Here is a 25,981-nt window from a genome sequence, read left to right on the forward strand (position 1 = left end):
CAGGGTTTCTCTGTGTAGCCCTGGCTGTCCTGGAACTCACTCTGTAGATCAGGCTGTCCTTGAACTCAGAAATCCACCTGTCTCTGCCTCTCAAGTGCTGGGATTAAAGGCATGCGTCACCACTGCCCGGCTGTTTAGATGTTTTTGCTTTGTTTTGTTTGTGTATCTGTGTGTGTTTGTTGTGCCTTTTTTGGGCTATCACTTCATCCATCAGTCTATCCATCTGCCCGTCTGTGTGTCTTTCTTCTGGTTTGTTTCCTTTTCTTTCTAAGTAGAGAAGCCCTGGAGCTGGATGAGTGGGTAGGATCTGGGTGAAGATGGGGAGGAGAAACCATGATAGAACAGTGTATGAAGTTTTAATAGTTAAAAAAAATGTGTGAGTGTATGTGTGAGCAAGAGCACGCACACAGGCAAGAAAACAGTGACCCTGGAGCCCATCAGGTGGCTTGCTGGGCTGGTCAGCACTGCGGTGACAGCCAAGCTCTACCATGTGCAGCTATGACACTGGTGCTAAGATCTGAACTCAGGCTCTCATGCCTGTGCAGCAGGCTCTTTACTGAGTCCCTCCCCAGCCTTCCAACTCAATAATTCTTGAGATAGTCTCCATACATGGCCCAGGCTGTCACTGGATTGACACCCCTTGTCTCTACCTTGAATACTGGGGTCGGGGCATGTTTTGCTATACCTTGCTTGCTAGTTTATTTTTCTGCTATTTTGTTTTTTTTCAATATATGGTTTTCCCACAGATTCCTACCAACTGGATAGAAAGAACCTTAAAGACAAAAGGTTACTTTATTTGAGGGCAGAGCATCAGTCTGGCTAAAGGGGTTCTTGTGGTTTAGAAGACATGTCTAACATGATTCCTCATCCAACGACTCAAGAATACATCAATAGAAATAACTGTCTTTCTCTGATGTGAGATGTCATTAAGCTCTGGCTGCCTGGCTGGCCTCCTTGGTGGGGATTAAAGAGATGTGCCACCACACCCAGCCTAGCTGTCTTTATTTTAAAAAGAAGACTTATGATTGTGGCTTTAGACTGTGTTATGTCTGTGCCCCTAAATCTAACACATCTTACCAAAATACCACTCAGGGCTCTTAACTCTCACCACAGCACAAGTTCTTAAATACTTCTTTTTGAAAAAGAAAATTCTGTTTACTAGCTATGACAAACTGAATTTCCTTCTCCTAACTGCTTACCTGAAAACCTTTACTATTAGATAAATCAGGATTCCAGAAAGGCAGTACACAGTTAAAGGGAAAAGGGAAATTTTGGCAATGGTTGACCCTCTGTAACTGTTTCCGCACTCCAAGGCAGGCACTCCCTCTCAACAGCTATTCAGAAAGCACAGCCTTGAGGCAAAAGGAAACTAGAAGCTCCTGCTGTAGAGACAAGATCCAGTCCTCCTCATGGAGGGATGACATGAACATCTACGTCCTGGTTCTAGCTGAGCCCTCCCGATCTCTATGGGATCACCGCAGTGATGTGTTAACTGGGTTTCCCTCCTCAGTTAAGGCATCTTTCTTTGGGAAACGTTTGTTTTCTTTGTTTATGATATATGAGTACGTGTTTTGGTTCCCAGGTGGTTTCAGGGATTGGATGTAGGCTGTCAGGCTCTGCAGCAAGTGCCTTTATGGCAGGGGCCACCTTATACCTTTAACATTTCTACTCAACTAACCCTGGCCAGACCAACTCCTGTTCAGATGCTTCGGGGACCTCCAAGTGCCCACAGCATGTCACTCAGACGTGCTGGAGTTCAGAATTCTACTCTCTCTCATGTAACCTTAGTCTAGGTCCCAACAGTGTCTATTATTTCATCTTATTCACATCCCTCTCTCCTCCCCATGTACTCTTCGTCCATGTTTCAGCTTCTTCTACCAAACCTTCTTTTAAACACACGGAGTCTCACTATGCCACCCAGACTGGCTGGGCCCATGGTTCTCTTGCCTTAGTGTTCAGTGTTGGGAGCTAAGTGCTGCCACACACGGCAGTAGTAACACGTTTTAAAATCCACCCAAAAGGGGCAATTGTGGCGCACGCCTTTAATCCCAGAACTTGGGAGTCAGAGACAGGCGGATTTTTGAGTTTGAGGCCAGCCTGGTCTACAGAGTGAGTTCCAGGACAGCTAGGGCTACACAGAGGAACCCTATCTTGAAAAAACAAAACTAAATGAACAAATAAATAAATAAATAAACAAATAAATAAATAAATAAATAAAATCCAACCAAAGAAATGAAATACACACTCACATTCATTGCAGCAATATCCACAGTTACAAAGGGACAGATCATCTGAGCTTTATGCAGCACTCTAAAAGATTTCAAGTAATATTAGTGTGCACGTGTGCGCCTACACACACACACACACACAAAACAACAAAAATATGTGAAGAAATGCATGCTATTTTTTGGGTTAGCCATGTCATAATGTATACATATTCCAAAAACAATGTTGAATCTGGTAAATACATACACTTTTCATTTGTCAATTCAGAAATTAAAAAATTTAATGAAGGAAGAAATTGTATTTTGCTCACAATCCTTGAACAGGGAAGGTTCCAGAAGCTGGAATGTGTGTTCAAGGTAGTAATATGAGCACAACCACAATAAACTCCCAGTGTGTGCCAGGAGCAGACTGAGCATTTCATAGTGCTAATTCTAACAGGATGAAGACTCAAACTGCAATGTGCCTGACTTCTGAGCTGTGCTTACACACTGTGCTACACGATGCAGTATTGGTCTCTCCGGGGCCAAGTGTGTGTATAGAAATGCTGACAATGCCATGGAAATGTATAGCTGTGAGGACTCTTCCGACTTAGGACTTGAGACTCGCTCTTCCCTTCTGATAGACTTAGAAGAGGCTTCATAGAGAAGACAGGCTTTGGGAGGTTAACTGCCTTTACCAAGGTCACATGACCAACACACAACTTGTAGAAAGAAAATTAAACAAGCCAGCACGACACAACAATACCATCACACGGTGATTCAATATTCTGCTAGTGTATTTTTTCTGACTCTCCTAGCACCTAAGGGCCCAAAATAACTTGGCTGGAACTATGCCAGACATTAGAGCTTAATAAATGTTTCCCAAATGAAGGGAGGAATGTGAGACGTCACTAGCGTACAATAAAAGTCAGGTCACATTTCTGTTGTCAGGTTCAACTTAACAATGGCATGGCTGTACTTAATATATAATGTATGGTTTAAACTGGTTCTTCTGTCATCCACATAATAGGTTATGCTTGAAAGCCCACAGAACCACCTATGCATAAAAGCAGAGTGACTGCCATGTAGGCAAACAAGGGCAGCTTGGTGAAGAGAGCTCACAGTTCATGCCACCCAAAGGAGGGTGCCTTTCCAGAGGTGACAGTCACTAGAGCCACCAGAACAGAGAATGTAATTCAAATGGCAATACTGTAAAAGAAATTCTGGAGCTGCATCCTTAAAAACGGGGGTGGGAGGTGGGGGTGGGAGATGGGGGTGGTGGTGCAGATAAATAGCTCAGTGGTTAAGAGCATTGGGTTGCTCTTTCAGAGGTCCTGAGTTCAATTCCCAGCAACCATATAGTGGCTCACAACCATCTGTAGTGAGATCTGATGCCCTCTTCTGGTGTATCTGAAGATAGTGATGGTATGTTCATAGACATTAAATAAATAAATCTTAGAAGAAAGAAAGGAAGGAAGGGAGGGAGGGAGGGAGGGAGGGAGGGAGGGAGGAAGGAAGGAAGGAAGGAAGGAAGGAAGGAAGGAAGGAAAGAAGAAAGAAAGAAAGAAAGAAAGAAAGAAAGAAAGAAGGAAAGAAGAAAGAAAGAAAGAAAGAAAGAAAGAAAGAAAGAAAGAAAGAAAGAAAGAAAGAAAGAAAGAAGAGGATTATGTAAGCACCTCGTTTGACTTAATTCTCCATCAACTGAAATGCCGACTCCGGCATACTGCATTGAGCTACTGTGATTAGGATCTTAAAGATTATAAGTGGAATAATTTCTACCTCATTAGCAGCATACTTTATTTAAAAAGAAAAATCAGGCCAGGTGTGTGCTCCCTTTTAATCCCAGCACTTGGGAGGCCGAGGCAGGCAGGCAGACCTCTATGAGTTTGAGACTAACCTCCAGTCTGGTCTATATACGAGGATGAGTTCTAGGCTGGCCAACGCTACAGAGCAAGATCACGCTTTAAAACCAAAAACCAAAACCAACCAACTAAACAAATAAACAGCAAAATCAGTCTTTAATGCTCAAAAGATAATGATACCCTTTTGAATGACACCAAGTTACTTTTTCTGGCTAATTACTGATTCAGCAAGATTAAGACATAAGAAAAAAGATTTCTTTTATAGGTGACTGAATGATTTTTTAATGGTGACTTATCAGTTCAGTGATTAGCACAATTTTTAAAAATGAATTTCAATAGCTCTTAATATATACTATAAAATTGAGTTAAAATTTCTCTAAATAACAGTTCACTTGTGCTGAGTGCTGCCTGGTGGCATGAACTGTGCTAAGTCCTTCCTATACACTGATTCTTTCATCTCCATGACAGGTGTGTGGGGCTTGGTGGTCATGGTCAGGTATGCACAGAGGCTGGTGCTGACTGGCATACCCGCACGTGGGCTCGTGGGTATGTGATTTAGCCTCTGGGTTTCTTCTCACAGTTGGAAATAACAATACTACCTGAGTTTGGGTGCAAGGGTCATGAAAGTAATATTGGAAGTACCCAGACAGGGCCTGGCACAGCTAGCAGCACCCTCAGTCACCTGTCATGTGAACCCCCCCCCCCCTGCCCCTGATCAGGAAGCTGCAGATACCAGCTGGCCAGGACCACACTAAAGAAGGCGTGTGGTTGATATCTATAGCCATTCCCCACAGAAGAAAACAGATGAAGCCATGGTGCTTTTACATAGCTTAGTACAATCTGTGGTCTCAGTTATCTATTGGGGTCTCAATATATTCTGCACATACATTATTTAATCCAAGCAATAAGGCAGAAGCTATTGTTACTAGTATATAAAAATCTAGAATGTGGGTCAAAGGGTTAGTGCAACTGCAACTGTTCAAGGCTCCATGGCTCATGGACAATAGCAGGATCAGAACTGGTAGTCTGGCTGGGGGGCAGGGGCTGGCCCTCTGTCAGCTGTCTTCTATCTATTTCAAGTCTTTCCTCACCATTCCTACTACAGTCTCTTGGTGTTACAAACTGAACCCAGGGCCTGATGCATAACAGAGACTATAATGCTATACCTTCAGAACCTTTGAGGTCTTAAATAAGTTAAAAAAACAAAAAACAAACAAACAAAAACCCCAACCAACCAAACACACACACACACACACACACACACATACACACACACACAAAACCTACAAAAAAACCTTAGTGTTAGCAAGACTGCTGAAATCTGACAATGAAGACAATGTTTATTGCTACAAATCTTTGTTTTGTTTTGTTTGTTTGTTTTCAAGACAGGGTTTCTCTGTGTAGTCCTGGCTGTCCTGGAACTCACTCTGTAGACCAGGCTGGCTTCTAACTCAGAAATCCACCTGCCTCTGCCTCCCAAGTGCTGGGATTAAAGGCATGTGCCACCACTGCCCTTTGCTACAAATTTTTAATTTGAAGCTTATTTGACAATAACTGGTGTGATGGTTTGTATATTCTCAGTCCATTCCAAGGAGTGACACTATTAGAAGTTGTAGCCCTGTTGAAGTAGGTGTGGCCTTGTTGGAGTAGGTGTGTCACTGTGGGTGTGGGCTTTAAGACCCTCCTCTTTGCTGCCTGGAAGTCAGTATTCTGCTAGCAGCCTTCAGATGAAGATGTAGAACTCTCAGCTCTGCCTGTACCATGCCTGCCTGGATGGTGCCATGATTTCTGCCTTGATGACAATGGACTGAACCTCTGAATCTATAAGCCAGCCACAGTTAAATGTTGTCCTTATAAGAGTTGCTTTGGTCATGGTATCTGCTCACAGTGTAAAAACCTAACTAAGACAACTGGGCGAAACAGATTAAAAAATGCAACTGGAATCACTTGTGATTTAATGGTGACTGATCTGGACAGGACTCAGACATGGGGTAGGGTGTACACCTCAAAGAGTACATGTGAGGATGTTTCTAGAGATGACTGAGCTATGCAGTAGAAACTGAGGGGGAAAGTCAGAAACACCTTGAAACATCAGCAGCACCATCCATGAGACTGAGTGCCCAGAAGGAAAAGGAAGAGGGAGACATCAGACCACAGGTGCAAGCGCCATTCCTCCTGGCAAGTGTCTATCACTGCTCCAGTGTGCTGAGGACATCAGAGTTCAGCTGCTTTGTCTTCCAATGCAGACTCACAGCAACAATTCTCAAGGACATGACCTTCAGCGACAGCCTGGGACTACAGTGTGGTCCCCCTTGTTCTGAGCTCCCAGCTTCGTGGACTGAGCAGCTGCAGGGGCTCTCTGGACTAAGTATATAAATGTCCATTGCTAGGTCATCCAATAGATCTGAGGAACTTTGTAACTCTGAAGAGTCAACACTAGTGAGTTGATTCTAATATATCTATTTCACACCTTAGAATCATACCTCCACAGCTTTCTATCTTAGGCAGGGAAATTTGCTAGTTAATAGATATGATGTAATTAAAAATCAAAAGGTAAGGTCTTATGGAAATGAGAAATCTATCGAGTGTACTGATAACTGTTTCTTGCAACCTTACCTCAACAGGCGATGGGGAATGTGATAGCTCCGGGAAGGGAGTGACGGCCATCTGACTGACTGCATCTTCGTTTCTGTGAAATGGACAAACAGGAGGAGTCAGTACTTGAAAACGGTTAAGGTCCTGACTCAAATTACAAGTATTTCCTTAGTCTTCAGTTAAAAATGTGCACACAACACCACATGTATGTGGAGAGATCAAGCATGCAAAACTATTACAAAAAGATAGGTGTCACGCTTAAGAGATACTCGGATATAATTATTAGTGATGCAGAATGATGACTCTGGGAGTTAGTAAACCCATCTTAGAATGTCTGATGTTGTAGAAGGTAATTTTAGAACAGTGTCAACTCTTTCGGCACCATCATGGCATGTCAATTTTTAAAACTGTGCACAGCCTCTAGGTCCTAGTCATGTCTCCAGTGTTGTGTTCTTTGAACTGGAAACATTCCCAGGCTTCGTACTTGGCTTCAAACTTTGCTCTGTCAATAAAGGATGTCAGGGTGTCTATAAAAGGCCCTGCATGGCAGACTATGAGGAAGAGTGATGGATGGGGATAGCACAGCTCTGGAAAGATCACACCTTGTGGTTATGTGGATGCTGGGTGTCATCTTAAATGAGCAGAGCATAGAAGAGCTGGAATCTAATCAGCAGGGGAAAGGTACACAACCACCTCTAAAATACCAGTTCTGATCATCTGGCTCATCTTTACCATGTGACCAGCAGACAACAGGCAGTGCTGTGCAGGAGATCATGACTGTCTTACACTAGTCACTCATTATGCAAGACCAATATAGGTACGCTAAGATATATTTATGTGAAGTCTTATCTTCCACAAATAAAAGCAGAAAACTCACAAAGATGCTTTCTGTTTAGCACACAAAAGTTGGTGATGAAGTTCAATGTGAGAACATTTACATGAAGCTCTGGATTCAACCCTAGCACCAAGAAGTGGGAAAAGTAAACGTAAGACCTGATATGTCTTTTCTCATAGAAAAGTGACCTGACTAGGCAGCTGGGTAAGACGTCCACTGGCCCATGCCATTCCTGCTTCAGCCTTTAGCCATGTCTCTCCTTCTTTGAAAGGCCTGTCTTCGTTCTGTTTGTAAACACCTATGCAGACTTCTCCGCTATGATTTAATAACCTCAATGAGATGAGCTCCACTAACAAAGGCCACATTTATGTCTTCTACATCCAACCCGGTCGTTTCCTGAGCTCACTATCGGCACATTTGACTCTCCACTCGAAGGGTCACTACTACACATCTGACAAGCATTCTGAGAAAAACAGAACTCACCATTTTCCTCATTCTCCAGATTGTTCTATAGCTGATTCTCCTCACCTGAGTACTCACTAAGACTGCCCTCTTGCTCAACCAGGAACTAAGAGTCTTTGAAATTTGCTCTGTCAGTCACAGTTTTACACATATATTATGCACTTTGATCCCATCCATCCCTATGATCCTCTCATCCCTTTCCCCCTGCCCTGAACCTCTTCTTCCCTAAAAGTTCTTCTCCCACTTTCCTGCCCATGTTAGCTATATTTAATAGGGTCATTTGCATGAGTATGGCTGGGAGCTAAGAGTCTTTCTAGAAAAAAAAAAACAACTCATTTCTCAGCGGTATTTCCAATCCATGAACAAGTCTCATGACTCTATGTTCACAATGTATCTTAAATATTTCCACTGCTACCCATCCTACCCCTTGTGCTGGACACCACCATTTCTCACCCTAATCAAAGAAAGCTCTGTATTTGATTTCTGGTCTTATGTTTCCCAGAATCTGCACTGCAGGCCACTCTTCAGCCAGCCAAGTTATTGTGGTCTTGATAGATAAATCTGATTATAGTCATAACCACCCCTGCCTCCTCCTCTTTATCATCATCTTCTGTTTTGAGACTGAGTTTCCTGTGGCCCAGGCTGGCTTTAAACTTCCTATTAGAGAATGATGACCATGAACCTTTGACGGTCTTAGCTAATGTGATTATACTTCTGTTCTGGCTTTAAATCATCTTATGGCTTCTTATTCCATTGAGGAGGCAGTCTACTGTGTACCTCACGGGGGAAACCCAGCTCTAGTGGTGGGGCTGTGAGGAAATCACTCTTCACAGTTTTTGTTCCTAGACTGTTATGAAAGTAGACTGGAGTATCAGAATGGTGAATATTCTTTGGGAACTGAGGTGGAGTGTAAAGAAGGGGTGGGAAGCCGCCTAAGTTGGTAAAGTGCCTCCCACACAGTCATGAGGATCTGTGATTGGATACCCAGCATCCCAGAAAAAGCTTTAGTGCAAGGCTCCTAGCACTCAAAACATTGCTGCACATATACTCCGTGGTCATGAGTAGTTGTCTCAGGACAGCCGCTTAAAATTTAATGATTTTCCACAAATTAATATGACTTCAATGGCATTTAAAGTCCACTGATTTTGTGGAGAGTGGCATCCTAGTGACTTCAAAGAGAAAAGATACAGGAGAAGGAGCACAGAAGGAAAGGGCTGACACAGCAAATGCGCAGTGGGCCACATGACTTCTGCAGTCTTCACACCTTAATAGTCTAAGAGTCTCCTCAAGCATCAAACCTGTTTGCTCTAAAAATCAAGCTTTTGAACAGCAGTGAGTTAGGCACCCACATGAAATACAACCTAGAGTTGCAATTGTTTGTGTTTTTATAGTTATCTTAAGCACTGCTAAAGAGAGATGCTAACGAGAATTATCCCAGGGTACATATTCCTGTGTGTATGGTCCGAAGATCCCCATCGGATGCCTGAAACCAAAACAATGGATCCTACCTATATTCAACGTTCATCTATATTGTGCTCTAGTTTTCTTTCTGTTGCTGTGATAAAAACACTCTGATCAAAAGAAATTTTGAGGAGGAAGGGATTTATTTAGCTTAAGCTTCCAGGACATAGTCCATCACTGAGGGAAGTCAGGGCAGGAGCTCACCCAGGAACACGAAACAGAAAGCATAAAGAAATGCTGTTTGCTGCTTCATGCTTAGCTAGCTTTCTTACTAGCTCAGAACCACTTATCCAGGGGTGCTGCTGCTCACAGTGGTCTAGATCTTCCAATATCAACTAAGAACTAAAACAATCCCCCACCAGGTCAATCTAATCTTGGAAACACATCAATGGAAAATCCTTTCTCAGGTGTGAAAATCCCTTCAATGTTGTGTTGAGCTGACTGTTAAAGGTAACTAGGGCATACGGATATCTAGGATGGTTTATATATCAGACACAGTGAGAAATTAACAAACATAGAGGTGAGACCTTATTTCTTCGGAATGACAGCTGCTAGCTGGTCACCTAGCAGGAGAGTATGCACACTACAGTGTCTACTGAATAAGTGATCTGAGAAAACGTGAACTGGAAGGCACTGTGATCAAGCTAAGTCCTATGCTTCCGTGACTTAACGACAGTTCTTCTGTTTGTAGCCCGTCAGGAACCAGCACTTCCCCAGGTGAAGGATAGTACTTGGTCCTTCACAGTACCAGGTGAAGGATAGTACTTGGTCCTTCACAGTACCAGGTGAAGGATAGTACTTGGTCCTTCACAGTACCAGGTGAAGGATAGGCAGTACCTGGATGGTATATGAGAGCTATACTAGATAATGCAAACAACCTGTCTCAATGTGAGTGGATGAAACATATAGGTACCTAAGTTTGGGCCAACCAAATTTTCCATCTCAGAGACTCAAATTTTAGAGCAGATACACAGAACTCAGTAGTGTGCCATCGAGGTACTACGAAAGGGAATCCACCAGTTAATACAGAGCTCAGGAACCTCCCAGTGCTGATAACTCTTGAGGTGTGCTGGTGTCTTCTCTTCGGAAGTCTTAGTGGTTCCTTTTGATAATCAATGAGATATCTCTAAAATCTCCTAAGGGTGTCTTCCCCTGTTGTTGTTGTTGTTTTTTTTTTTTTTTTTTCAAGACAGCCTCAAATACTCCAGGCTGGCCTCAAACTCACCAGCTGAGAATGACCCTGCTGTCACCCATGAGTGCGGGAATTACAGTCTTCCACCACTGTCACTAGTTCATAGAGTACTGGAATGAGAACCCAGGGCTTTGTGCATGCTAGGCAAGTCCTGTACCAACAGAGCTATACTCCAGCCCTGCTTTCCTTTTAACTTTAGCTGGTTAGAGTTTAATTGCTTGCAGTTCAATGATATAGCTCATCTTATTTTGAATATGTACATCTATTTGACACATGTTTATAATACAAATATAGAAATGAATAAAACATGATTCCCATCTTGATGATATTAGCAATTAGTGAGGAATATAGCAAACAAACAAAATTACAATTGTAGAATTACTACCCTGGGGCTGTCAGTTTGGTTTTTCTCAATAGGATATTAAGAACACTACCAATTTGGTCTCTTATTTGTAGAATACACACACACACACACACACACACACACACACACACACACACACAGTATGGCTGGAAATGGCTGGAAAAACAGCTTAGTGGGTAAGAGTACTTTCTTTTCTTTTTTTTTTTTTAAGGTTTATTTATTTATTATATGTATGTACACTGTAGCTGTCCTCAGATACTCCAGAAGAGGGCATCAGATTTCGTTATGGATGCTTGTGAGCAACCATGTGGTTGCTGGGATTTGAACTCGGGACCTTTGGAAGAGCAGTCGGTGCTCTTAACCACTGAGCCATCTCACCAGCCCCCGTAAGAGTACTTTCTTGCTCTGTAAGTAAAAGGAGTTGAGTTCAAATCCTCACACAAAAGTTGGGTGTGGCTGTGCATGTCTGTAAACATAACATTGAGGAGTAGAGAATCGTGAGAGGTCACTGGCTGGGCAGTAATCATCTGGCCCAGATCAGATGGTGAAATAGCCTGTGTTAAGGCAATAGAGTAGTGGACATTACTCTGTGCTGGGTAGTGGAGCAGCAGGAGGCGATGTATGTGTGGTCATGTATGTGCAGCTGTGTGCTTAAATGCACAGGCCAGAGCAGCATGCAAGCAAGTACTTGCACCACACACACACAGAAATATATGGGCACTGGTAAACTGAGCAGGAAGTATTTATGCAAAATATCATGAAGGCTGGGAATTCCTCCCCTTGTACACATGACTGACAATGCAGTCAGGTCAGTGAATTTACTTACATGATCAGCTTATGTTACATGACACAGCTGACTTCAGGATAAAGGGAGATTACCTGTTTGTTCCTGAACCAACCATGAGAAACCTTTAAATAGAGAACTGTCATGTCTCAGAAACAGTGTCCGGATCTCTTAATCAGACTGACTTACATGATTCTGAGCTAAAGGAAAGTCTTCTGGAACACCTTGAGCTTGGGTAGGTGTAATAGGAAGGAGCTCATAAGAGAATTTCCCCAGAGCCCACACACTCAAGCCTCACTAACTTCTTATCTCCATCTTGTGAGACCCAGAATAGAAAATCTAGCTACTGTACCAGACCTACAGAGCCATAAGCCAAGAAGCAAGGGTGCAGGAGTGCTGTAAGCCACTGAATTTGTAGCAGTATGTGATACAGTAATTATATATATATATACATATATATATATACACACACACACACATATGTATATATATGGAGATAGATAGAGAGGTGGGGGTAAGTTCTCACTATGTAGCTTATGAGGGCTCAGAACTCATTATGTGGCCAGACTGGCCTTGAAGTCTAAATCTTCCTGCCTCAATGACCTCTTGGATATTGATGTAACAAGGTATTTGCCACCAATCAGAAAACAGTCAGCAGAAACAGCATTTGTGTGCTACTATATGCCCTTTAAGCTAGAATGTCTCCATGAGGTAGCTACGGTTTTCTTCATCACTTTATATTACATGCAGGTAAAGCCACCCACCAAGGCTGCTAAATCACAAGAGCTATGATTCAAAACGATGGTCTGGTTTCAGAACTCCCTTATAACGGTTGTACTAAGTGTCCCGCCTAACCCAGAACCGCAGATGTCATCTCCTTTCATAGGTTCAAGTTAATCAGACCTACTTTGGGAAACTTTTTACAGAGTCACTGTTTTCTCTTAAATCCATTTCATAAACTTCCTAAGGAAAGATACAAATGGTTCCAAGCTTGTTCAATCTACCAACTGCAGTCTCCCTGAGTCTTGTGTTCACACTGCCTACTACTTACATGGATTTAATGGCTAAAACATGCCTCCGAATGTCATTATTTTAAATAGTATGTATTCAGGAGAACACATTTCGATGATAGTATGTGACAGGGCAAACAGTAAGCAATAGAGCAGAGCATGGCTCCCTAGGCTGCCTAGATCACAGGTACACGGCTGCTCGTACGTTCCTCCAGCATGCACCTTTCTTCCCCTTGCACAGCAGTCCTTATTCACTGTCCTGTTGCTGCTTGGATGATCATGGGAAGACATGCTGACATGGAATGTCTGCAGCATGGATGCCTAAATGCTCAGAGTCAGTGAAGAGGCATGGATTTTGCTGAATTTTAATGGGAACTAATATGAAAAACAACCATTGGAAATTATTAACAGGCTGGAGAGAGGTCTCAGTGCTTGTGAGCGCTGCCTTCCTACAGGACCCAGGGGGATTCTCGGCTCCCACTGGAGGCTTATCACTGCTTGTAAGTCCAGCTTCAGGAGAACTGACACCCTCTTCTTGCTTTTATAGGTACCAGGCATGTGTGCAGTACACAGGCATACATGGAGGCAAAGCCCCCATCCACATGAAATAATTGAAAATAAATGTAAAATTATTTATTAACATTACTAGCATGTATGTGTGTGAGTGATGTGTATCTGTGCATGCAGGAGGTTAGAGGAAGCTGAGGAGCTGGTCATCTTCTGCCCTTCTGTGATCTGTGAGCTCCAGAGACTGAACTCGGGTCATCAGACCTGGGGAGCAAGCACCTTTTTTCTTTTTCTTTTTCTTCTCTTTTCTCTTCTCTTCTCTTCTCTTCTCTTCTCTTCTCTTCTCTTCTCTTCTCTTCTCTTCTCTTCTCCTCTCCTTCCCTCTCCCTCTCCCCCTCCCCTCCCCCTCCTTCCTCTCTCCCTCCCCTCCCCTCCCCTCCCCTCCCCTCCCCTCCCCTCCCCTCCCCTCTCCTCTCCTCTTCTTTTTTCTGTCAGTTTGGGCTACTGCTTAGTACAGAAGTATACCTAATTCTATCTTCAGAAAAATATGCTGTATATAATTCTGTAAATGAATGATTTTTAAAATCATGCTTATACTTCATTCATAATACTTAAAAATTAGAAATGCAGGCTGGTGAGATGCCGCCCTGAGTTCAAATCCCAGCAACCACATGGTGGCTCACCACCACCTGTAGTGAGATCCATGCTCTCTTCTGGTATATCTGAAGACAGCAACAATGTACTTATTTATATTAATAAATACATCTTTGGGCCAGAGTGAGCAGGGACTGAGCGAGTGGGGTTGACTTGAGAGAGTGGGGTTTGGGGTTGACTGGAGCAAGCAGAGGTCCTAAATTCAATTTCCAACAACCACATGAAGGCTCACAACCATCTGTATAGCTACAGTGTACTTATATGCATAAAATAAATAAATAAATCTTTAAAAAAATTAGAAATGCTCACAGGAAAATGGATCAATAAACTTTTGTACACCCATAGAATGGAATATTACTCATCAATTAAAGGAACAAATTTCGATGACTACGACTGACCTTGACTAGCAGTGACAAGGTCCTAAATAGGAGGGCCAGGAGGTGAGAACATCAAGAAGATATGGAAGCTGGGGACAGGAGGTCTTCCAGCCGGCACATTAAGAAGCACAGCATCTTATAGACTATTTCCAGGGGGAGAAATGGGACAGTGTCAATGGAAAGCTACTGAGAGGGGTCATCAGGAAGGTAATCAAGCTATGCTGCACAAGGGGACACAGGATCTCTCAAGGTTGTCAGAGGCCGGAAGCACAGCAGCTTTGTGCTGTAACTCCAGCCTCTTTAGGGGTGAAAGCCATGTTTCCAGAACCAAAATCTTAACTCCTTTCAGGCCGGGGCTCCAGTCTTTCTCTGGGTTTGTTTGATCCCTCCCTCTGATCATTGGATTCAATTTTGAAGGGATTCGAGTCTCTTTTGGGTTTATTTTATGCTGTTTTACCTTATGTTAAAAAAAGGCTTGCTTTTGAGTGGGACGAAAGCCCTCTCTCTCCTGATCCAAACATGTTTGTTTAAAAGATCTCTAAATCGCTATCATGAGTCAGTTGGCCACCTGACTCTGAGACAGGAAGAGAGAGAGAGCAAAACAAAACAGCCCAGGAGAAATACATTATGTGCTTTAAAACAGCTGAAAAGGAAACCAGTTCCAACAGGATTACTGCCACTTACCTCAGACCCCTTTTCTTGGTTTTCTTTAACTCTCTAAAACGTTTGCTAAAGTCTAAACTTTATCTCAGGATTTGGGTAAACTTTTTGTACCTCAATATTTTTACGTTTATTGAGTATGGTTAAAGACCTGTAAAATCTGTTTTAAAAAGTTAGTTTAAACTTGTAACCAAAGGGTAGACAGTTCATAATCTATACATAGCTAATCTTAATTTACTAGTTCATGCTAGTATGTAATTTGAAATTGACTCTTGTTTCAAAAAAATGTTTTGTTTTGTTTTTTTAAAAAAAGGGAATAAGGTTTTCATCTCCACCTGTAGCAGATCCTCTGCCACAGGGCTCCAAACCCAAATAGCGCTGGGAGGCAGCGAGCCTCCCAGGAGTGTGGACAGGCCTGTGAGTGCAGGCAGGGCCACCATTGCTGCTCTTCTTCCTTCCCATCCCACAGTCCCATCCTAAACCACTTCTGTCAGTTGCCTGCACCACGATAAGACATTCCCTCCTGGTTTTCTTGATCTGTATCTGAATTAATTCAAAGGACTCCCCACTCACTAGAACCAGAATAAGTCAAGGACTTACTTTCACCTATGCTATTCTGCTTAGTATATATAAACCTGTTCACCTGTCTTAACTTTTAACTGCATGGCTTTACGAAAGATGCTTATAGTAGGTATTTATACTTTTAGAAAGCCCAGTGAGCTTGCAGCAATAATTTTTGAAAGAGGAAAAGTAAAAATAGATATCTCATGTGTTAGAGTGGGTGTATTTATAAAACACTATCATTTCTTATAGGTCAATCTGCGATCAAACTCTCTGTTAAGTATGTTCATTTCTTTTAAACGTGAATGTGTGGTCTCTCTGATAATTTGTAAAAAAATCTTGAGCTTACCCCTAAATGGCTAAAACAATCTTGATAGAGAACAGCACTGAAGGTTTCCCCTTTTCATATATCAAAAGTTACCACAAGGACACAACAGTCACAAACAGAATAGGATGAAGAGCCCAGAAATAACCCCTTTGTACGGGACTGAAAGACTCTCAAGGACAGCAAAGCCACTCAAGGCTGGAAGTGAGTTCTCTTTATCAAACAGTGCTGGAGAACCCTGGCAGTCATATGCACAGAACAACACTGGATCCCTTCTTTGTATCCTATGTCAAAATGAACTCAAAATAGATCAGAGACTTAATTATGGGGCTAGTACTGTAAAAAACCTTTGGGGGAAAACAGGGGCAAGTTCTGCAACACTGGGCACTGAATGGCTAAATGGCAGAGCAGATGAATGAGGCTACATCAACTGTATTGTTTCCATCTAATGCAACCCAGAAAGTGAAAAGGTGAGAGAAAATATTTGAGAATCACCAATCTGACAAATGGCTAATGTCTGGAATATGTACAGACTCCCGTAACTCAGAAACAACAGCAAAACAAACAACCTGCTTGGAAAAATTGGCAATAAATGTGGTGCTGGCTAGTTTTATGTCAAATTGACAGAGGCTAGAGTCATCTAAAAGGAGGAAACTTTAATTGAGAAAATGCCTCCATAAGACTGGGCTATAGGTCATTTTCTTAACTACTGATTGATAGGGGAGAGCTCAGCCCATTCTGGGTGGTGCCAGCCTGGATCAGTTTCTGCTTCCAGGTCTCTGTCCTGCTGGAGCTCCTGTCCTGACTCCCTGTAGTGATAAATATGATGTGGAAGTATAAGCCAAATAAACCCTTTGCTCCTCAAGCTGCTTTTGGTTATGGTGTTTCATCACAGCAATAGTGAGCTTACTTAAGACAGATGTGGACAGTTCTCCAAAGAAGATATAAATAGCCAAAAGTACATTCAAGGTGCTGAACACACTGATCACTAGTGAACGCAAACTGAGACCGCAAGGAGGAGTCCCCTCAAACTCACTAGGAGAAAAACAACGCAGTTAATAAACTGGGAAAGGTGGGAGAATTGGAATCTTCTGCATCATTGTTGGAATGGAAAATGGCGAAGCTGATACAGAAAATGATTGTTTCCCCAAAAGGTCAAGACAGAAGGGTGGGGGTGACTCAGCAATTGCATTTGTAGGGCTACATCTAAGAGACATGAGGTCTCAAAGAAGGAACTGCACGACTGTGCTCATGGATGCATTTTTTACAATAGTTAAAAGGTGGACTATAAATACAGCATATTCATAGAGTAGAACACCATTAGTGTGAAAAAGGAAGGAAATTCTGACACATGGTGCAATCTGGATGAGCCCTGAAATCTATGCCAAAGGAAATAAGCCAGGTGGGCAGGTCACCTACTACAAGATTCTGCTTACAAAAGAATCCTGTACAGTCAAATTCAGACAAGGGAAGTAGAATTACCATGAAACACACCTTGGGGTGTGTCTATGAGGTGCTTTCAGATCAGAGCAACCAAAGAGAGGAGAACTGCTATGAATGTCGGTGCCACATGGAATAAATGGCCAGTGCGAGCAGATGCTCAGCAGTCACCAGTGTCCGCTTCCTGACTGGGTGTAGTGACCAGCTGCCTCAGCGCCTGCTGCATGCTCTCCCTGCCACGATGAACTGTACCTACAAACAACATAAACCTTTTTTCTTTAAGTTGCCTTCATCAGGTGTTTTGTAATAGCAACATAGAGAGTAACTACCACATAGAGATTCTCTCTGAAAGACAGCACCGAGCATAGCTTTATTCTCTCCACTCTGAATGCAGGCTGGGAAAACCCACATGTTAAAGTTACGTTACCATAAGCCAAGCACTAGGAGATGATCCTCCCTACCAGGAAGCAGCATTGACAAATCCTGCTTGGAGGCCATTGAGGACCACTGCAATCTCATGCCAAGCCAGTGACAGGAGTCATAGGAGAGCCGCAGGGGATGAAGACCTCATCTCATGTATGAAGGCTAACAGATCCAGAAATCCAGGCCACACTTGTGACAAGGAAAGGCACGCAAAGAATTGCTGTGGTCCTCGGAGTCTGCTCAGATTCACCTGCCTTCGTGGCCTCCCAGGTCGGTCATTGGTGATGAAATGAACTTGGAGCAACTTAAGCAAAACAGACTTTCTTGGAGGGACACTGGAATCACACACTATAAACAGAAAGGCCATAGGGCCAGGTGTGTACCAGTCAGGAACTAATGGATTTCTAGAGGAAAAAAATAGTCTTAAGCAGGATGTTGTGACAACAGGACCACACCCTCTGGGGACAAAAGCCACCCATCTAAGAGGTTTCCCATTGCCTGCTTCCATTCTAAACCTAAGGCAGCACAGTGCCCTAGTGTAGGTCATATGAATACCCACTCTCCACACGTCAGCACTGAAAGGTGATGTTCCTCCAGCCTTTATGTGAAAACAGGCATCTGGGTTTACTAGGTTTTGTTTGGTTGTGTTTTTTTAAGTGTGGACGACCATCACAGGAAATGAACGGGGCAGTTTCTTATTCTTTATCACATTCTGTTTAATAGCTATTATTTATATTTTCCCCACAACGTGCTAGAGCTCAAGCCCAGCCCCTTCATGTCCTAGGCGACTGCTCTACTCACAGCCCCAGAGTCTAAATGTCAACTGAAAGAAAAGCTGATCACACTGTCCCCAGTGGCCTTATAAATAGGTGTTTTGAACACCAAGGGTAGAAATGAACAAATAGAGTCATAATTCCTACAAGCTGACACCCGCCAGCACTGTCAGGGAGTGGGAATAGCAAGGAAAAAAGAAAATGATTTTCAAAGACACTTTATAAATTCTTCAAGGAAGGTGGAGGTGGGAGTGTAGCTCAGTGCACAGTGCTTGCTTGGCATGTGTTAAGTTCTGTGCTCAATCTCTAGCACCATGTTAAAGAAAAGAAAAAGGAATGAAAAGAAAAGATGGAGTTAGCGCAGTCCCAACACTTAAAAGTTTGCTGAATTCATGTGATTCATGTCCATGAATGGTGCTGTAAAGACAGCTCCTTACAGGATTTGAAATCACACACACACACACACACACACACACACACACACACACACATACCTCTCAATGTTCACACATGATGACCAACACCCAGCCTTTGGTTTTTGTACAAACTTGCTTCCTTGTGCTTTGGGTCTCAGCTAAGCATCTCTCCCTGTGGTTCCTTCCCAGAGGCTCAGAAGGCTACAACGTGAGAGTTTTTAAAAGCAGGAATCCAAGATGACTGGATGGGCTCTGCCTCGAGAGGACTGACATTCATATTAATTTTAAGCCAATATCATCTTTCAGGAATATGTGCAGGCCACACTACTTTGAATTGCCAAAACAAGACATATGTGCAATCGATACAGCAGGGTGGCTCCCATGGTGAGCTCACTTTTATACTGTAGGGCCTGGCAGCTAGCACTAAATCTTTCCAAGACTTTCAGTTTCCTGCCTCCTTTAGCCCCAGGAGTTTTACACAGTACACATTTTCCACACATAATTACATAATGGAGACTGAGTTCTTATACATGACATTTAATTTTCAATAGTCAGGGAAGGCATGACAGGAGCTACAGACAAGATCATTAATCTCCTTGGCTCCCCTCACACCACACACAGCTATTCATCCCAGCATGAATATAGACTCTTGTGTGTAAGCTGGCTAGCTTGCGTAGAGGGGAAAGCATAAAATGGACCAAGAGCCTAAATTGTAATATGTATCCAGATGGTGAGGAGGTGAATAACTTAGCAAAACAAAGTCTGTATGTTTGTGATTCAACATAATCATATATAAATATATACAGGGTAATATGTAAACTATGGATACTTACACACAGCAACTCAGAGTCCCCAGTAAATATCAGGTCAATGAACATGAATGAATATATGTGTTAAGGGAACAGGACATGGTTGTGATAGGCGCAGGCATCATTACAGACTAAGGGACCCAGTTAACTAAAACATGACACGTAGCATATTTTAATAGTTCCCCTCCCCGAGTGTTGACCATACTCCAAAGCCTGTGGCCAGTTCTCATTTTTATTTCAAAGGTAAATAAATTTGAAAAAGAGTCACGGAGGTATAAAAGCCACTAACTTCTGTATAATGGAAAGGTCTCAAAAATTAGTAATATCTAAGGTAGGAAATGTTTCCAAATAGAAGCATCAACTATAAAAACTACAGTATATATAAATGCAGTTCCAAATCAGATAGCCAGTGCTAGTGATACAGGGTTTAATCATATCACTGGTGCTGAGATGACTCAAGAGTTAACTTGCTGAAATTTCATAAATTAACTTTTAGTTCCTCTAGAATCTGGTTCCTGAATGGGCAAAATCCGGGTTCTTAGAGTCTGAAAGTGGCAGGGCATGAGAGGCTGAAAGACGTGTGCAAGTGAGTGCTGAGGCAGACGATCATGAACATAAAATGCTACAGGATCTGTGATGCAGAGCCACTGTAGATAGACGGACACTAACCTCCTGCATTACTCATATGGGTAACATGTATGTGCAAACCTGGTACAACTCTACCACTAATGTTCCAGAGGTCAGGAGAGGTGACAGACACAAGAATATGACAGAGCTCTAGCCAGTGCACCTGTGACCACCACGAACAGGTCACTGCATAGGAAGTAGATGCAAATCCACCAGGGATCTCCATTTGTCCTATACAGATCTGAAATATTTCACTGACATTAGGATTCGCTGTATTAGATGTTTCTCTGCACACTCCTTATTAAAGGTATTATATTCCTTATTAATAATAATAGGCAAGCATTACTTAACAAATAAGCTAAGGATGGGGATTTGATCCCTTTGTTTCAGGAAATAACAACATATTGTCTTCTTCCCGGTGCTTATTCATCATGATGTAATGAGAGAGTCTTACAGCACAAATTTGCATTGTGTAACAGTATCACAGCTGGGGCAGCACAAGAAGTGCTAGTCAGCAAGCCTGACAACACAAGTTCCACGGCAGGACCTACACGGTGGAGGGAATGGACTCTCACAAGTTGTTTTCTAATCTCTACATGATCTCTACACTCTTGCTGTAGAAAAACCACCTGTATGCCCACAATATACATGCGCAAATACACAGACACAGACACCATCCTAAAATTAAACACAGAGGAGAGTGCACTTTTGTACCATCTCCTTTCTGACTTCTTTAGGTCCTTTCTCCCATCTTTCCTAACCCTTCCTACCACATTCACAGATGTCCCCACATCAGCAGACACGGCTGAGCCCACAGGCAATCATGCCCATTTATACTAGGAAACAGACTAAGCTCACACAGATGTGTGTAAACAGCTGGGTTCTAAGTTCTGAGATGCTGGACCAACGTTTCATCTTCTAATTTTCATCTGGGTTCTGGGGGGGGGCGGGGCTGGCGTGAGTGGGGACCCTCTTTCTACTTAAGCATTCTCAGAGGGAATATCTCCTTCCATTTAGACAAATGAAAGTTTAATTCAATGTCTACACATAAAATACCAAATACATAGCAACTCAGGTCAATAGTCTGGTTGTCAGCACTACACAGATCTCTCCTGATTCAGTTGAAGCTCATTTCCCTGTAACTTTAAAAGTGAGTATGATAAGAAAGTGTACAGAATCACCCCTACGATTGTCTTCCTTCTATAAGCTTATTCTTTTGTGTGGCTTCCTTGCCCCCCAACTTTTGGCAGTGTTGGAACTAAAACCAGCAACCTCCACAAACCCACCGGACAAGCTCTCAACCACTGAGCTACCCTGCCAATCCATTTTTGTTTTTCTAGAAAAACTTAAAAATCTTTCAAATGTACTAATATGGAAAAATTGTAAGAAGCTGAAATTAGACAGAGAATTTTGAATTACATACATATATTTAAATCCATATTTAATAAATTACTATGGTTTTCACTTTGGAAAAGAATCTAGAGCTGCTTTATGGTAGCCAAAAAGGAATTAATTCAATAACATTTTCTAAATGGTCAACAGATCCTGGGAATTATATAATTTAATGACCTTCAATAACAGTACATGCTATGGTCTGAATATTTGTGTCCCCAATTTATATGCTGAAACTTAATCACTATGGCAGCAGTGTTAGTTATGGGACTTCTGGGAGAGATCTGCTCATGGAGGCAGGGCTCTCTTGGGATTCTTGCTCTTATAAAACAGGAATAAGGAAGCTCTTTTGACATGTAAAGAGCTAGAAAGAGACAGCAAGCAGACCCTCACCATTCACCAAACCTGCTGGTACTTTGACCTCAAGATTGAAGAAAGAATTAAATCTCTGTAGTTTACACCCAGTTTATAGTACTTATTTTAATAACAACCTCAAAGGAACACATTAGAACAAACATTTTCAATGTGCATTGATAATACAAGTTGCTTAATACCACCTTAGCAAAACAAAACAAAACCAACCAACCAACCAACTAACCAACCAACAAACAAAAATACCCTCAAAACTATCAGAAAACTGAGCTGATAGATCCTCTTCTCTGTTGAGACTCTACACAGCTCTGTCTCCTGTGGTCAACTTCACATTGCTTCAGTCTTTCTTTACAGGAGGAGGAAGGTTTTGACTTCCAAATACTTTCCTGCATGAAATGCTCTCCTGGCCGCCGGAGCTGCGGCCACGGACCTAGGTGCGGTGGATTTCAGGTGGAAGGCGCAGTGGGGAGGTCTCGCGGGCAGAATGTGTGGGTGGGGCGCGAGAAGCCTGACAGCTCCCACCAGCCTGGGGTTGGGGGTCCGCCACGCGGGAGCGGCTTGCTCGGGGTTCCCGGCCGCCCGCACTCCTCCACGATCTCGGTGTGGCGGGCATCGCACCCTAGTTCCTGCGTCTTAGTCGGCCCTCTGTGCCCTCAGAGGTGGTCCGGGGCAAGCGTGCTGCGCTTTTCTTCGCCGCGGTGGCCATCCTTCTGGGACTGCCGCTCTGGTGGAAGACGACGGAGACTTACCGGGCCCCATTGCCTTACTCAGAGATCAGTGGACTGAATGCTCTGCTGCTCCGGCTCATGGTGCCAGTCACAGTTGTGTTTACTCGGGACTCTGTGCCCCTGGACGACCAAGAGAAGCTACCCTTCACCGTTGTGCATGAGCGAGAGATCCCTCTGAAATACAAGATGAAAATCAAGTGCCGCTTCCAGAAGGCCTACCAGAGAGCTTTGGAGCACGAGGAGGAGGCGCTGTCCCTGGGCAGTGTGCATGAGGCAGAAGCCGTGTTAGCTGAGCCGGAGAAGCAAGCCAAGGGCTCCCTGACTGTGTATGTGATCTCGGAGCACTCCTCCCTTCTTCCCCAGGACATGATGAGCTACATTGGGCCTGAGAGGACGGCAGTTGTCCGGGGACTGATCCACAGGGAAGCCTTCAACATCATCGGCCGTCGCATAGTCCAGGTCGCCCAGGCCATGTCCTTGACGGAGGATGTGCTTGCCGCTGCCCTGGCCGACCACCTGCCCGAGGACAAGTGGAGCTCTGACAAGAGGCGGCCGCTCAAGTCCAGCTTAGGCTATGAAATCACTTTCAGTTTACTCAACCCAGACCCCAAGTCCCACGATGTCCAACTGGGACATTGAGGGGGCTGTCCAGCGCTATGTGCAGCCTTTCCTGAATCGCCTCAGCGCTGCGGGCAATTTCTCTGTGGACTCTCAGATCCTTTACTACGCCATGCTCGGCGTGAACCCCCGCTTTGACCCAGCCTCATCCAGCTACTCCTTGGCTATGCACAGCCTCCCCCATGTCATCAACCCAGTGGAGTCCCGACTCGGGTCCAGTGCTGCCTCCCTGTACCCTGTGCTCCACTTTCTGCTCTATGTGCCTGAGCTTGCCCACTCCCCGCTGTACATTCAGGACAAGGATGGAGCTCCAGTGGCCACCAATGCCTTCCACAGTCCCCGCTGGGGTGGCATTATGGTATACAATGTTGCGGAGCTGCCAGTGAGGGTTGAGGTGGACATGGTGCGGGTGATGGAGGTGTTCCTGGCTCAGCTGAGGCTGCTCTTTGGAATTGCTCAGCCCCAGGTGCCTCCGAAATGCCTGCTCTCAGGACCAAAGAGTGAAGGACTCATGACCTGGGAGCTGGACCGATTGCTCTGGGCTCGCTCCGTGGAGAACCTGGCCACAGCCACCACCACCCTCACCTCCCTGGCCCAGCTTCTGGGGAAGATCAGCAACATTGTCATCAAGGATGATGTGGCTTCTGAGGTATATAGGGCTGTGGCTGCCGTCCAGAAGGCAGCAAAGGCCTTAGCCCTTGGGCACCTGTCGTCCGCCTTTGCTGCCAGCCAGGAAGCTGTGACCTCTTCTGAGCGCGCCTTTTTTGATCCCTCCCTCCTCCACCTCTTGTATTTCCCCGACGACCAGAAGTTTGCTATCTACATCCCCCTCTTCCTGCCCATGGCTGTGCCCATCCTCCTGTCCTTGGCTAAGATCTTTCTGGAAACTCGCAAGTCCTGGAAAAAGCCTGAGAAGATAGACTGATCCAGGCAGCATGTCAGAGGGAGCCCTTCTCTCTAGCCACGCTGGGAGGGTGTTGGGCCGAGAGACCAAGGCGAGGTCTGCTGGTGATGACATGTCTGCACTCTCACCCGTGGGCTCTCTACGGATGGCACTCCACGATAGGCTCCCTTCCCCTCCTAGTCCACTGGCTTGCTCCTCCATGCCTACAAGCCTCAGAAGGTACCCTTCCTGATCTCCATATCTGGCTTGAACTTGAAAGCTTTTGTATGCCTACCTCTGGACAGGGGTACTTTGTCCTTGCAGCCTGTTAGCACAGCATACAAACGCACTGAGAGGTGAATTTAGGGGAGTACTTGGGTTGAATTGTAGCCCCATCCTCTCCACTTCTGAGACCACCTCCCTCCTTCCTCAGCTTCTTGACTGGTGTCACCCACTGGGGACAGCCTGGTCTAGGAGGCAGTGGCTTAGGACCTTCTACCTTGTGGCTAAGGTTCCCCTCTACCCTTTCAGAGAGGTAGTGTGGAATAGGAGAAAACATTTCTGACTTGGAACCCAACAGGCCTGAATCAGACTCCGGCTTCTGCACTTAGAGACTAGAGAGTGTCAGCTAAGCCGCTCCTCGCTCCTCACCCGAGCCTCTCAGGTTTTCATTGGTGAGAAAGCACTGATGATGTCACCCTCAGAAAGGGGTTGGATTAAATGTGATAAGCGTGTAAAAGTGTTCTGTATATTGGGCTCTTTAAAAATATACATTAGGCTGTTAATAAACATTGGTTGAATATGAGTTGAAAAAAAAAAAGAAAGAAATGCTCTCCTTTGGACCATGCTCCACTTCCTTTCTGCTACTTTAAAGCGGAAGGCCAAGAACTGGCAATAAATGCTCTGCCAGTGCTGAAAGAGGAGTGGCATGTTGACAACAACACTTGTAACTGCAGCCAATGCCATGCACTAAACAGAGAGCCGTGTGCTTTTGTTTGCTGCTATAATAAAATACAAATACAAACACGTATGTAATATAATTAAATAAAATACCCAAGGCTGGGTAGCTTATAAAGAAAGCTTATTTCAGCTCATGGCTTTCTTTTCAGTGGAAAAATATTTTCTCATACAATATATTTCAATTATGTTTTCCCTTTCCTTAATTACTCCCTACTTATTCAAATTTATGAACTTTTCCTCTCTCTTAAAAAACAAACAAATGCAAAAACCAAGAAACACCACCCCTCAATAGAAAATCAAAATAAATAAGCAGAAGACAAAAAGATAAAAAGTGTTGAAACAAAGCAAAATTCTAGAAAAATACACTGAGCTCGTTTTGTGTTGGCTAAGTACTCCTGGGCGTGGGGTCTGCCCTGGTGTGGTTAATAAACTCAATGATACTCTATTAGAGACACTGCCAGCGGGTACCAATTGCAAATAACTTCTTGGTTAGGGGTGGAAGCACATGTTTCCTCTTCTCAGTGCTGGGACCTCATCTGGCTTGAACTTGACAGGTCCTGTACATGCTGCCTGTTACTCTGAGTTCATAAGTGCATCAGTCTTGCTGTATCTAGAAGACACTGCCTCCTTGGAGTCATCCATCATGTGGCTCTTTCTGACTCCTCTTCCACATGGATCCCTGAGTCT

At 43.8% G+C, this 25,981-nt stretch overlaps 1 protein-coding gene and 1 pseudogene across 6 annotated transcripts in view; one reads left to right on the forward strand and one right to left on the reverse strand.

Annotated features, from left to right (window-relative positions):
* The window catches only part of Patj (PATJ crumbs cell polarity complex component), a 323,645-nt gene that overhangs the window by 97,531 nt on the left and 200,133 nt on the right, over positions 1–25,981 (reverse strand). For all 5 annotated transcript variants that reach the window (XM_029475856.2, XM_021159452.3, XM_029475855.1 and 2 more), the window contains exon 30: positions 6,683–6,755. In XM_029475856.2, coding sequence (XP_029331716.1) covers positions 6,683–6,755 — 73 coding nt within the window. The remainder of the gene's footprint in view (positions 1–6,682; positions 6,756–25,981) is intronic.
* Positions 22,512–24,428, forward strand: LOC147004250 (GPI-anchor transamidase component PIGS pseudogene; annotated as a pseudogene). The gene is made up of 2 exons (XR_015047340.1): positions 22,512–22,539; positions 22,763–24,428. The product of XR_015047340.1 is annotated as a GPI-anchor transamidase component PIGS pseudogene (transcript).

The sequence above is a fragment of the Mus caroli genome, unplaced genomic scaffold (genome assembly GCF_978045245.1).
Source record: "Mus caroli unplaced genomic scaffold, Mus_caroli_1 scaffold_6, whole genome shotgun sequence".
NCBI classification, from domain to species: domain Eukaryota; kingdom Metazoa; phylum Chordata; class Mammalia; order Rodentia; family Muridae; genus Mus; species Mus caroli.